Raw genomic sequence first — 15395 nt, forward strand, 5'->3', positions numbered from 1 at the left:
TGAAGCGCAGAATACATCTTCAACAATTTTCAACGTTTTTGAGGAGTAGCGTATTGGCACCTAGCGAATTATCGGTATATATTTCGATTTTATAAATATCTATGTATGCACACGGATGCCCGATGTTATAACTCTGAAACAGCGATGTGTCATAAGGGTATTGAAGTGGTAACACAGTTACTGGAGTAGACTCTAGATAAAAATATAGTGCGTGGAGTCCCTCCGCGTGGAAGAAGTGAAACTTCGTAATGTGGAAATGAAAATACGAAGGGGTAGAAATTGATTTATAGTGAAATCATATAGTATCAAATCAAACTAAAAAAAACAAGTTAATGAAATAATGAATATTATAAATTGAAATAGCACAATAAAATAGAACAACCAGTACGTATTTCAGCTAATTTCACGACGCTCACACTGTTAACTTCGCTGCATCGCAAGAATACCACGCGCATGTGCTTGGAATATTGGACGCTACTCGTTGCTAACGCTCGCGCTGGCCTGTAACAGGTATGCTACGCGCATGCGTTCAAGTGCCACGCATTCACTCTCACTCTGTCTCTTTCTATTCCCCCTCCCCAGGCGCGTTGAACGTTTAACGCGACAGTGCTTTCATACCCCCTCCGTGGTAGCGTTAAACGTTTAACGCAACCTTGTTGGAAGTCTCATTAGAAGTTTCACTTCAAAAAATCACAAAGTATTTTGTTTAAAGATGAAATAAAAATTAAGTTATGAAAGAAAAATATTGTTTTGCCTCAAGTCATTTAAAAAGGAAAGGAACCGACGCGAGAACCGCGTGTGCAGACGGGGGCAGACGCGGGCAGACGCACCTGTAGGTGTTGCGCATGTCGGCGTCCTGCCAGTCCTCCAGGCACAGGTACTTGCCGCAGCGCGCGTGCCACTCGGTGGGCTGCACCAGGCGCGACACCAGCGCCGTGGGCAGCACCGTGAGCACGGCCACCAGCCACACGGCGCCGATCACCGCCTTGGCCTGGCGCTTGCTGACGCGCGGCCGCAGCGGCCACATGATGGCCATGTAGCGGTCCACGCTGATGGCCACCAGCGTGTAGGCGCTCACGAACACCGACAGCGCCTGCGCACAAGTCCGCCGGGCACACTACTCCACACATCCGAGTTTTACTAAAACCATTTCAGTGTTCGCTGGTAAGTGGTTTCGTTTCCGGATTAAGCTTATAAACTGTATTTTTAGAATAGCTTAAATTCCTCAAATGCGTGGTACAAATTCTTGAAAGAACTTAAGGGTCTTGCTTTACATCTTCATCTTCATTTCTCCGTCATAAAAACGTTACGGTCACCTCTCAAAAGTTAAAAGTCGTCCTGCGCAACTGCGCGCCAGTTCAGAGCCTTGACTTAGAGACGACACCGCGCTAGAAGCACCAGCGAGCCTTACATTTATTATCTCGCCTCACTAACACAAATACACTCTGACTAGGCGGGCCCCTTAAGTTTTAAATATAAATAAAACATAGAACTCTCTTAAACGTAATCTATATATATATATATATATATATATATATAAATGAACCCCTATTCTCCTGGTCATGCTATATTACTTGAGAACGGCTTTACCGATTTCATTCATTTTTTTTTAATGTTTTCTAATACTTCGCAGAAGGTTCTTACAATAAAAAATTAAGAAAATTGCACAGAAACTTAGAAAATTTTTGAAAACCTAACGACTCTTTTTATTATAAACTTTTTTAATGTAACCTTAGCTCCAGCGTTATAAACTCTTTGCTAAGCACGTTAAAAATAACGGTCAGTTGTTTGACAGTTGTCTGTCAGTTGTTCACACAGATCGCACATCGCCAATATCATTTACAAAGATCGCATAATTCTAGCGTAGCGTTATATTACCTATCTTTGCGTTAGTTAGTTGTATCGTTCGGAATCAAGGACTTCATCATGGAAATCCATGGTCGGCATTAAGAACGAATTGTAACCCTTACCCAGCTCCCTGGTCAGAATGATAAGGGAAAATTAAACAATTTTGCTTTGATATTGCATATTGTTAATGAATTATGGTTTTAATTGCTTAGTGCACACTGCAAATTTGATTGAATAGGGAAATTTATGGAGTTTTAAGTTTGTTCATTTATAATTTTCAGTTTAAATTTTGATATTAAAAATTCCAAGAAGTATACGTACAAACATTGGTCGCAGAACTCGCAATGCTGCAAGTCAAATATATTTAAGAGCAAGTCAAACTGATGAGCAACGCGAAGCGCGAAATGACGTTGAACGGAATCGACATCAAGAACATAGAAATGTTGCATTTGATCCACATCGAGCTGCATTCAATTATAAGGTGGCAATCGATTACAGTTCACAGCAAATCGTTGCTATTGGACCTATGAACGTTGCGTTGTATGTTCACTTTGCAAGGCAGTAGTATAGGAATGACGGGCCGAGCGCAGGGTCCAGGGTGAGGAGCGAGGAGCTGACCAAGCTCTGACATCACGACCATCTCTGACGTCACGGCGGCCATCTTGTATAAGTGTAACGGGACACAGCGTAACGGGACATAACCTAACAGGACAAGTAGATCACGGTGGCCATTTTGGATCCGCCATCTTGGATCCGCCATTTTGGATGACGTCATTGTGTTCTCGAAAATTCCGGCGATGTGTTTTCTGTCATATTGGATGATGACGTCACCGTTGCAATTTTGGTTACGGCCGCCATCTTTAACTTTTTTATTTATTATCCGATTTTAATGAAATTTTTTTTAAAAATTATAAAAAAATTAAATAATAAAATTTTAATAAATTATTTATAAAAATCATACATTAACGACACGGAGCTCGGAGTCCTCAGTTCGAACCCGACTAGTGCAAAAAAAAAAAAAAATTGCGACTGATCCTTCCCCCGTGGTGACTTTTGGCAGACTGACTCCCACCACTTTTCTTAAAGCATATATATCGTCACCTAGTATGACGTCATGTCCGCCATCTTGTCTACGTTGCTGGAGACCACCATCTTGTTTTCGTCGGCGAGAGTGCGCTGACGCCATGTTAGTTTAGTTCTTATCCGCTAGAGTGCAGTAATCATTTATTACTGTGACACCCGCCATCTTGAAATTTGGACACCATCTTGAAAATCCGTAATTATTTAGCTAGAAATTCGGGAAAAGTTCCAAAATTCATTAAATAAAGCACTCATTAATTTACATATTGATTCGATCCGCTCCTGTCCTTGGTTCGATACCCGATCGATGCAATAATGGTTAATCTTATTTAAAAAATAATAATTTCAATAAACCATGTTCAACATTCGTAAAGAGACTCTAAATCCTCTACGACCACCATCCTATCAGACGTCAAGACCACCATATTGGAAATGTGTAATTTTAATGCTAGAGATTCTAGAAAAAGTTCAAAATTCATTAAATAAATTTGTAATCCATTTAATGATTGATTAGATCGACTAAGATCCTTGGTTCGATCCCTGGCCGATACAAAACAACTTTAATTTAAAAAAATACTAAAAAAGTGTTAGGTTTGAGAAAATAAAAACACCACAAGCTCTTTTAAAAAAAATTTATTACATAAATTCAATACACTACTAAAAGTACAAAAAAAAACACTTACAAATACCAAAGCCTTTTGGATTCCTCGTTTCAAACAGTCTTCTTATTGTACGGACTAAGCCTTTTACATGACTTTAAATGTCTATCCGATCCGTTCATTACCGCAGCCAGAGACGGACTGAAGTTCATATCACTTATATAGTCTCATTAGCCGGTACAACACATGAGTCAAATCAATAACCATGTTCATTATACGTCTCGGAGCATTTTTTATAATGAAGATGTAAGCTATCAAGGCGTGAAATTAGTTTTTTGCATTTATTGCACTGAAATTGTATTCTTTTAACATTATTAGAACAACTGCTTCTTTCATGTCTGCGAGCATTTGAGGTGATAGTAAATGATGCGTCACAGTATTTGCACTGACGCAATGTACGCTCTTCATTAATTGAAGTATTCAATGCTGATGAAACTTCGGATGATGGTGGAACAGCACATATCGAAGTCTCCTCCAGTGTTGTCAGAGGCGTTGCCAACGGGATCTGCTCCAACATCGTCGGCGCCGACGTCATGGTTCCCGTAGTCGATGGTACATCCTCCATCGAGTACGACGTTAAAGTCGGCAAAGATGCCATCGAAGTCTCAAGAACAAGCAATTACACGTCTTATGCACCAGAAGAAACAAACTAGGTGATCCGTACACCGTCGACGTCAGTAACAAAACTGAGCGTCCTGCTGTCTAGGACTCGCTTATATACATGCACCGTATGGAATAATACGCTAGTCAAACCAAGAACATTTTTCTAAAATACTAGAGTCAAAACAACATTAAAAAAATAGAAGCACCATCAAAAAAAAAAAGGAAGCACACTTGGAAGCACCTTCAAAAAAGGAAAAAAAAAATTGGAAGCACCATCAAAAAAAGGAAGCACACTTGGAAGCACCTTCAAAAAAGGAAAAAAAAAAATTGGAAGCACCGACTACGAAAAGGCAGCACACTTGGAAGCACCTTCAAAAAAGGAAAAAAAAAATAATTGGAAGCACCGACTACGAAAAGGCAGCACATTTGGAAGCACCGCCTACGAAAAGGCAGCACATTTGGCAGCACCGACAACGAAAAGGCAGCACATTTGGCAGCACCGACAACGAAAAGGCAGCACATTTGGAAGCACCGACAACGCAAAGGCAGCACATTTGGAAGCACCGACTACGAAAAGGCAGCACATTTGGAAGCACCGCCTACGAAAAGGCAGCACATTTGGAAGCACCGACTACGAAAAGGCAGCACATTTGGAAGCACCGCCTACGAAAAGGCAGCACATTTGGCAGCACCGACAACGAAAAGGCAGCACATTTGGCAGCACCGCCTACGAAAAGGCAGCACATTTGGAAGCACCGACAACGAAAAGGCAGCACATTTGGAAGCACCGACAACGAAAAGGCAGCACATTTGGAAGCACCGACTACGAAAAGGCAGCACATTTGGAAGCACCGACAACGAAAAGACAGCACATTTGGAAGCACCGACAACGAAAAGGCAGCACATTTGGAAGCACCGACAACGAAAAGGCAGCACATTTGGAAGCACCATCATCGAAAAGGCAGCACATTTGGAAGCTCCATCAACAAAACAAAAGGCAAAAAGGAAGCACAAGTTACGAGATCTAAGTCTTAGAAATCAGAATACAAGAAATAAAAACATTAAATTATTATAATTTAAATTGTTTATTTTATTGCTTTACATTATACAAATGCAAGTAAAACAAGCCATTATTGTATGTAGCCAGCATTCCTCAGTTCCTTGAGTATGAAGGATATTTCTTTGATGCACGAATAGTTTCCTGCACAAAGCGAACCATGTAGAAGTCTTAACCGGTCAACCAATATGTTTGGATCATTCCATGATGTGTAATCAATCTCTTCTACCACCATCTTCCTTGCACCTTTATAAATATTATGATCTCTGGTGTCTTCCGTTTTACCACCAACCTCAGGGTAACTTTCATGTTTGAGACGGTGATCATCACAAGCTTGATCAGATTTATTTAATATATCACGTCGTTTCCACCGTTTCGGTCTCAGGACACCGCCACATTCTTCGATCTTGGCAGCTTTAGGTGCTTCATCATAGTCTATGTCTTTGTCAACAGCTTCAGAGTCACTGTAACAATCACCGTAGAAGGAATCGTCTTCACCCAATTTACCGTAATAATTCGATGTTGATGATGTTGAAGTGTCTTCATCGTCTTCATGCTTCCTTTTTAGGAGTCCATCATTTTTACAAAGTAGGAAAGATCTACTTGAATTCGGCTGGAATATATTCTCACTTTTCACGTTAAGGATTCTTCCATTGTCTTCATTCTTCCGTAAATCATCAACCTCCTTCAATTTAAGTTCTTTGTCGAGATCGGAAGAGCCAAGAAAATTATTGTGATGATGCAGATCACTCTTCCTTAGGCTAGTAGATTCATCGTTGTCCTCTTGCTTGTACGCAGGCTTGGCGCTACGAGTTCTTCCATGTCTTTTTAGGCTCTCTCTCCGCGTAAACGACTTGCTACATCGAACACAACTTATCAAATTACGCAGAGGATTTTTAACACAGTCATTCTTCTCGTGTTGTCTTTTATTCTTTCTCAAGATAAACTCTTTACTGCAAAACTTACACCTATGTTCTTTCGATACAGCGTCAGATCCCAAATCGGAATTCATATTAGTTACTGAGACTAATGCCAGATACCAATTGAGTGTTTTAAATTAAATCCAATACTTAAATAGAAATTTTTTCATATTTCATCAGCGAGAATTAATATATCTCCTGCAAAAGTACTTTATGCATGTAGTTCTGCTTTTCAACAACAGATGTCGCCACATGTTGCTTACAGGTAAATAATATTTAGTTATTTTATGCGGGATGCGGGATGCTCACTAACGATCGCAAAAGAAGGATGGCTTCGCTAGACTCCAAGGAAAAGGAAGTTCGTCTTGCATGTTGGTGCTCCACAGATGTCTCATGGCATAATATTAATTTGACTGAGTAATGATATGTGTTAATTCCACCTTATAAAAATATTGCAAGTTTTGATTTAGTAGCAGAAATTATCGAATTAAATGTAACTCCAAATAAAATGACATGTCTCATTAGACAAAAAAAAATCCATGCAGAGAGCGGTTTCTCAGAATAGTCAGAAACACTTGAAGAAACCACAGGAATGATTGCAAGAACACGAGAAAACCATCAAAATATTGACAAGAATATTCAGGAGCACACGGAGAAAACCACCATAATATTGACAAGAATAATCGGAAGCACACGGAGAAAACCGCCACAAGTTTTCTTTGTTATCATAAAATTACAGAAAAAAATCAAAAATAAAAAAACACAACAAATTCAAAAACTGATTATGCTAGCATGTGAACTTCTCATTGTTGAGCAAAGATAGAGTTCTAGTCCAAGCCAGAATCAGTTTTTGAATTTGTTGTGTTTTTTTATTTTTGATTTTTTTCTGTAATTTTATGATAACAAAGAAAACTTGTGGCGGTTTTCTCCGTGTGCTTCCGATTATTCTTGTCAATATTATGGTGGTTTTCTCCGTGTGCTCCTGAATATTCTTGTCAATATTTTGATGGTTTTCTCGTATTCTTGCAATCATTCCTGTGGTTTCTTGAAGTGTTTCTGACTATTCTGAGAAACCGCTCTCTGCATGGATTTTTTTTTGTCTAATGAGACATGTCATTTTATTTGGAGTTACATTTAATTCGATAATTTCTGCTACTAAATCAAAACTTGCAATATTTTTATAAGGTGGAATTAACACATATCATTACTCAGTCAAATTAATATTATGCCATGAGACATCTGTGGAGCACCAACATGCAAGACGAACTTCCTTTTCCTTGGAGTCTAGCGAAGCCACCCTTCTTTTGCGATCGTTAGTGAGCATCCCGCATCCCGCATAAAATAACTAAATATTATTTACCTGTAAGCAACATGTGGCGACATCTGTTGTTGAAAAGCAGAACTACATGCATAAAGTACTTTTGCATGAGATATATTAATTCTCGCTGATGAAATATGAAAAAATTTCTATTTAAGTATTGGATTTAATTTAAAACACTCAATTGGTATCTGGCATTAGTCTCAGTAACTAATATGAATTCCGATTTGGGATCTGACGCTGTATCGAAAGAACATAGGTGTAAGTTTTGCAGTAAAGAGTTTATCTTGAGAAAGAATAAAAGACAACACGAGAAGAATGACTGTGTTAAAAATCCTCTGCGTAATATGATAAGTTGTGTTCGATGTAGCAAGTCGTTTACGCGTAGAGAGAGCCTAAAAAGACATGGCAGAACTTGTAGCGCCAAGCCTGCGTACAAGCAAGAGGACAACGATGAATCTACTAGCCTAAGGAAGAGTGATCTGCATCATCACAATAATTATCTTGGCTCTTCCGATCTCGACAAAGAACTTAAATTGAAGGAGGTTGATGATTTACGGAAGAATGAAGACAATGGAAGAATCCTTAACGTGAAAAGTGAGAATATATTCCAGCCGAATTCAAGTAGATCTTTCCTACTTTGTAAAAATGATGGACTCCTAAAAAGGAAGCATGAAGACGATGAAGACACTTCAACATCATCAACATCGAATTATTACGGTAAATTCGGTGAAGACGATTCCTTCTACGGTGATTGTTACAGTGACTCTGAGGCTGTTGACAAAGACATAGACTATGATGAAGCACCTAAAGCTGCCAAGATCGAAGAATGTGGCGGTGTCCTGAGACCGAAACGGTGGAAACGACGTGATATATTAAATAAATCTGATCAAGCTTGTGATGATCACCGTCTCAAACATGAAAGTTACCCTGAGGTTGGTGGTAAAACGAAAGACACCAGAGATCATAATATTTATAAAGGTGCAAGGAAGATGGTGGTAGAAGAGATTGATTACACATCATGGAATGATCCAAACATATTGGTTGACCGGTTAAGACTTCTACATGGTTCGCTTTGTGCAGGAAACTATTCGTGCATCAAAGAAATATCCTTCATACTCAAGGAACTGAGGAATGCTGGCTACATACAATAATGGCTTGTTTTACTTGCATTTGTATAATGTAAAGCAATAAAATAAACAATTTAAATTATAATAATTTAATGTTTTTATTTCTTGTATTCTGATTTCTAAGACTTAGATCTCGTAACTTGTGCTTCCTTTTTGCCTTTTGTTTTGTTGATGGAGCTTCCAAATGTGCTGCCTTTTCGATGATGGTGCTTCCAAATGTGCTGCCTTTTCGTTGTCGGTGCTTCCAAATGTGCTGCCTTTTCGTTGTCGGTGCTTCCAAATGTGCTGTCTTTTCGTTGTCGGTGCTTCCAAATGTGCTGCCTTTTCGTAGTCGGTGCTTCCAAATGTGCTGCCTTTTCGATGATGGTGCTTCCAAATGTGCTGCCTTTTCGTTGTCGGTGCTTCCAAATGTGCTGCCTTTTCGTTGTCGGTGCTTCCAAATGTGCTGCCTTTTCGTAGTCGGTGCTTCCAAATGTGCTGCCTTTTCGTTGTCGGTGCTTCCAAATGTGCTGCCTTTTCGTAGTCGGTGCTTCCAAATGTGCTGCCTTTTCGTAGGCGGTGCTGCCAAATGTGCTGCCTTTTCGTTGTCGGTGCTGCCAAATGTGCTGCCTTTTCGTAGGCGGTGCTTCCAAATGTGCTGCCTTTTCGTAGTCGGTGCTTCCAAATGTGCTGCCTTTTCGTAGGCGGTGCTTCCAAATGTGCTGCCTTTTCGTAGTCGGTGCTTCCAAATGTGCTGCCTTTGCGTTGTCGGTGCTTCCAAATGTGCTGCCTTTTCGTTGTCGGTGCTGCCAAATGTGCTGCCTTTTCGTTGTCGGTGCTGCCAAATGTGCTGCCTTTTCGTAGGCGGTGCTTCCAAATGTGCTGCCTTTTCGTAGTCGGTGCTTCCAATTATATTTTTTTCCTTTTTTGAAGGTGCTTCCAAGTGTGCTGCCTTTTCGTAGTCGGTGCTTCCAATTTTTTTTTTCCTTTTTTGAAGGTGCTTCCAAGTGTGCTTCCTTTTTTTGATGGTGCTTCCAATTTTTTTTTTTCCTTTTTTGAAGGTGCTTCCAAGTGTGCTTCCTTTTTTTTTTGATGGTGCTTCTATTTTTTTAATGTTGTTTTGACTCTAGTATTTTAGTAAAATGTTCTTGGTTTGACTAGCGTATTATTCCATACGGTGCATGTATATAAGCGAGTCCTAGACAGCAGGACGCTCAGTTTTGTTACTGACGTCGACGGTGTACGGATCACCTAGTTTGTTTCTTCTGGTGCATAAGACGTGTAATTGCTTGTTCTTGAGACTTCGATGGCATCTTTGCCGACTTTAACGTCGTACTCGATGGAGGATGTACCATCGACTACGGGAACCATGACGTCGGCGCCGACGATGTTGGAGCAGATCCCGTTGGCAACGCCTCTGACAACACTGGAGGAGACTTCGATATGTGCTGTTCCACCATCATCCGAAGTTTCATCAGCATTGAATACTTCAATTAATGAAGAGCGTACATTGCGTCAGTGCAAATACTGTGACGCATCATTTACTATCACCTCAAATGCTCGCAGACATGAAAGAAGCAGTTGTTCTAATAATGTTAAAAGAATACAATTTCAGTGCAATAAATGCAAAAAACTAATTTCACGCCTTGATAGCTTACATCTTCATTATAAAAAATGCTCCGAGACGTATAATGAACATGGTTATTGATTTGACTCATGTGTTGTACCGGCTAATGAGACTATATAAGTGATATGAACTTCAGTCCGTCTCTGGCTGCGGTAATGAACGGATCGGATAGACATTTAAAGTCATGTAAAAGGCTTAGTCCGTACAATAAGAAGACTGTTTGAAACGAGGAATCCAAAAGGCTTTGGTATTTGTAAGTGTTTTTTTTTGTACTTTTAGTAGTGTATTGAATTTATGTAATAAATTTTTTTTAAAAGAGCTTGTGGTGTTTTTATTTTCTCAAACCTAACACTTTTTTAGTATTTTTTTAAATTAAAGTTGTTTTGTATCGGCCAGGGATCGAACCAAGGATCTTAGTCGATCTAATCAATCATTAAATGGATTACAAATTTATTTAATGAATTTTGAACTTTTTCTAGAATCTCTAGCATTAAAATTACACATTTCCAATATGGTGGTCTTGACGTCTGATAGGATGGTGGTCGTAGAGGATTTAGAGTCTCTTTACGAATGTTGAACATGGTTTATTGAAATTATTATTTTTTAAATAAGATTAACCATTATTGCATCGATCGGGTATCGAACCAAGGACAGGAGCGGATCGAATCAATATGTAAATTAATGAGTGCTTTATTTAATGAATTTTGGAACTTTTCCCGATTTTCTAGCTAAATAATTACGGATTTTCAAGATGGTGTCCAAATTTCAAGATGGCGGGTGTCACAGTAATAAATGATTACTGCACTCTAGCGGATAAGAACTAAACTAACATGGCGTCAGCGCACTCTCGCCGACGAAAACAAGATGGTGGTCTCCAGCAACGTAGACAAGATGGCGGACATGACGTCATACTAGGTGACGATATATATGCTTTAAGAAAAGTGGTGGGAGTCAGTCTGCCAAAAGTCACCACGGGGGAAGGATCGGTCGCAATTTTTATTTTTTTTGCACTATTCGGGTTCGAACTGAGGACTCCGAGCTCCGTGTCGTTAATGTATGATTTTTATAAATAATTTATTAAAATTTTATTATTTAATTTTTTTATAATTTTTAAAAAAAATTTCATTAAAATCGGATAATAAATAAAAAAGTTAAAGATGGCGGCCGTAACCAAAATTGCAACGGTGACGTCATCATCCAATATGACAGAAAACACATCGCCGGAATTTTCGAGAACACAATGACGTCATCCAAAATGGCGGATCCAAGATGGCGGATCCAAAATGGCCACCGTGATCTACTTGTCCTGTTAGGTTATGTCCCGTTACGCTGTGTCCCGTTACACTCATACAAGATGGCCGCCGTGACGTCAGAGATGGTCGTGACGTCAGAGCTTGGTCAGCTCCTCGCTCCTCACCCTGGACCCTGCGCTCGGCCCGTCATTCCTATACTACTCAAGGCATTGAAGTTGAAAAATGAAGCTCCTGGATTGTGTTGTGCCAGCGGCCAGTTCAAATTGATGCCAATGGAAGCGCCCCCAGACCCGCTACATTCGTTGGTTTCTGAAAATGGGCAAGATTCCAAACATTTTTGACTCATAATTGATGAAGTCGCTATTGTCGTCGTGGGTGAACATTTAGAAAATCGAGATATTGTTTTACATCGGCGGAATGATCAACTACATGGTGTCTCCGAAACACATCGATCATATGATGTGTTACAATATCCTATCTTATTTTGGCAAGGTGAAGATGGGTATGATTTTTTAATGAAGATGATAAATCCATTTATAGGCGCCGAAACTAACAAAAAAGTTAGTTCAATGAATTATTATTCATACGGACTGATTGTTCGGGAAATTGAGGACAACCACATTTTTAAATGTCGGCGTCAATTTGACCAATATGCTGTGGATATGTACGTGAAAGATGAGACAGAGCGATTGACATAAATCAGATTTAATCAGGCAAATTTCCTTTCCGAGAAATCCGTTCATCTGACGGAAATGCACAGAATATCGGCAGAACAACTATTCTCCCAGCAACATACGTTGGAAGTCTTCGGCATATGCATACGCTCAAGATGATATGTCGTGTGTACGTCATTATTATTAGTATACTATTCCAGTTTGAATTTAATGACAGGACAACGTCTGTCAGGTCAGCTAGTTACTAAATAAAAAGTAATTTTACAAAACATTTGCAGTTTAGAATTTACTTTTGAGCTGGTTTTAGTTTCAACGGCCATTTTAAGTGCTTGGGAAGCCGTCAAAACATTTTGGCTATTCTAAAAATTTTACTTGGCAATAATTTGGTTGGACACGAATCTCTTTGCACATCAGCAGACATTTTTCTGGCATTAGCTGTGACTGGGACTCTTTAAAGTTTGCAAGCTATAGCAGTAAATACATTTTGCCTTAAGGTAGCTACGTTCGCTAATACCTAGCCTTAGCGAGCATTCTAAGAACATGAAATTTATTTTGGGAATGGCAAAGAAGTTTGGGTTGCGCAATAATTGTGTTCTGTGACGGATTTATACACGAGTGTGAAGGCGTCCGCTCGTATTTTCCAATGGACATTTCGGAGTGCTAAATGTGTATTTTTAATGCACGCTAAAAGTGAATGAATATAGACTTACTTTTGCGAGTAAAAGTCTTGTGGTTTAAGAAGTACTTAAAACTCTTAATCATTACTTATTATCGACGCCCGTCATGATGAACTTATGTGTTGTTCACGAGTCTTTTAGCTGCGAAGAAAACCTTTTTAAATATTTCTAATTTTTAATCATCTTAGGCCTTGCTGCCAATTTGTATAGGTTAAATTTATACATGCAAGGACAGTTTCGCGTGTAATGTGGATTTCAATTACTTTCAATGCATTGGTTTATTTTTGCCTTTCATCGTAATTGTTTTGTGTTTATCTTTTTGGAGCCTTCTAGACTTGATTGCAAATTTAAAATTTTATGTTTGCTAGTATGCGCCTAACGTTTTATATCGTAAAATATACGGCTTTGATGAAACTACCATACCAGGGTTTTCTATAATTTTTATGGTATATAAATGCTGCAGCACTTTGTAATTTTTACCTTTAGTGGCCCAAGTTCAATACATGCTGGTGGTGTTATTTGTGAATCAATTTGCCTCACAGTAATTAAATGTTAGTCTATAATATTTTAAGTCTTTCCTTTAGATGCCTTACATATATTACTTTTACTTCATTCTGCGCATATTTTGGTTTTGGCAGATGTGACTGCCACTTCTGATTCGGGTCGACATTAGAGCCCCCTTCAACTCCTCAATTAATGGCATTTAAGAAACATTGCACTTGTAAATATGATTTCGTCTATAACGTGTACTTTTTTGGGTAGTAAAAAGGACTAAAACGGTGGTTTTCACGGACAATTTTCAGGTTTGAAAAATTCTACACAGAGCAATGTAAATGGTAGACGGAAAAACGTAAGAAGTCTCTATTTTTAATTTGAACTGAACTCACCGCCTTCGCTTCTAGACGCCGCTGCGTGGCCGTCGCCTTCCTCCCCCACCCCCTCCATTCCTTTCGTGTGTCATCATCCCCTCCCCTACCAGCCTCGGCCACCGTCCAGGGTTCTCGCGCATGCGCTGCGCACTCTGGGCGCCTGTATTTCAGCCTCGGAGAGCTGCCTCCTCCTGCTTGGGGTCATGTTCATTAGGGTATTAGGGTGCTGAGTTAGGGTATAGTTCCGCATCTTAATGTAAATGTACGTACTTGAACTTATTATTGATGTGACGTGAAGGTAGTTTCGCATCTTAATGTGGATGTACGTACTTGGACTTATTATTGATGTGACGTGAAGGTCCGGCTAGACATGGCACGTAAGTTGGAATTTCTTGAGTTGATTTGGCGACAGACGGTGGCTCTGTCTTGTAACGTAACGTAAACTGTCAATTATTCTCCCTTATTCGAAATCACTGTTTTCGGCTGCCACCATTTAAAATCATGTTTTGGATAAACATTTTTAAGGCACATGATTTGTTGCTTTTTTCGCGATTTTGCTGTGACTTGGTATCCATGTATTTTCTTGCGTTCTGATTTCTTGTCCTTGTCATTTCTCTGTAAGAGAACTTATCCTCATAAATTTTTAACATTTTTTATGAAGCGTGTACAGGTTGCCATTCGACTGTGTGACCATCCATGCTCGGGCTTGCGAGGCTTGCATTGCCTGCTATCCAGTCAGATTTTAAGTCGTTTGTAAACTGTTTTTGCCCTGGGATTTTACATCCGTATAATCATTTTGTGTTTTTTTTTTTTTGTATTTTCTTGTAATATTTTGAGGGGCAAAATGCATTTACGTGATTTCCCCTTAAGTTTGCTCTTGTTGCATTTTTGTGATAATCGTTGTATTTTTGCATACGTTGATAATATTCCTTAAGCGTTTTGTAATATTGCTAGCGGTAAATTAATGTTTAAAGTATTCTATGAATACGTGTATGGTTACTTTAATTCTTATTAAAGATGGCGAACATCCTATCACGTAATTTTTATAATGATTGATTCGGTTTAAAATGGAATTTAATCTGGGCATTTACAGTTAAATTATTGGCTTTTGTGAGCCTGTTTTATTCACTTTGTGATATGTTACTTTTTTTGTACACTTAAAATTGATGTACCTGATTGTGGAAGTTCAAACGTGCGAAATTGTGATATCTGGTTATATCTAATATCAGTATAAAGAACATCATAATAAAGTTACATTGGTGTTGTAGATTTTCTTTTTTCGTTTTTAACTTATTACGTTATCGACGAGTTTTTGTTCGTCGTCATTCGAAACACACTTAAAGATTCTGCTTGTGTTAAGTAATTTCATCGTGTGCTTGAGCGCTGAACTGGGGATTGCTTGGTAGAATTTGAACCCGGGACCATTCACATTATTCCAACATACAACTATAGGATCACAGCTACAAGTCCAATAGACTGCACGCCAGTTCCTCGCCTGGCACGTAGAGGCGACGATATTTGTGGTGCGCGAGGCAAGAGCTCGTGCGCGACTTGGAGGCCTTTGTAAACCTTGAAAAGGGGAGGAGAAGCTAGCAGAGCACGGCCGGAACTATCGGGTGGTGTGGAAACAAGAGCACCCCGAGAGAAACCCTCCCCAACCACCGGCTCAGGGCAGCGTCCGTCACGTTTCCCACTCGCGAA

General features: G+C 39.4%; 1 protein-coding gene across 1 annotated transcript in view; it reads right to left on the reverse strand.

The window, feature by feature from the left end:
- The window catches only part of LOC134527537 (RYamide receptor-like), a 30260-nt gene extending 16361 nt beyond the window's left edge, over window positions 1-13899 (reverse strand). Inside the window, exons 1-2 of the mRNA XM_063360299.1 lie at window positions 13846-13899; window positions 831-1093 (exon numbers count right to left, since the gene is read on the reverse strand). Coding sequence (XP_063216369.1) covers window positions 831-1093; window positions 13846-13899 — 317 coding nt within the window. The remainder of the gene's footprint in view (window positions 1-830; window positions 1094-13845) is intronic.
- Window positions 13900-15395: the final 1496 nt, after the last annotated feature.

This window comes from Bacillus rossius, chromosome 1 (assembly GCF_032445375.1).
Source record: "Bacillus rossius redtenbacheri isolate Brsri chromosome 1, Brsri_v3, whole genome shotgun sequence".
NCBI lineage: Eukaryota > Metazoa > Arthropoda > Insecta > Phasmatodea > Bacillidae > Bacillus > Bacillus rossius.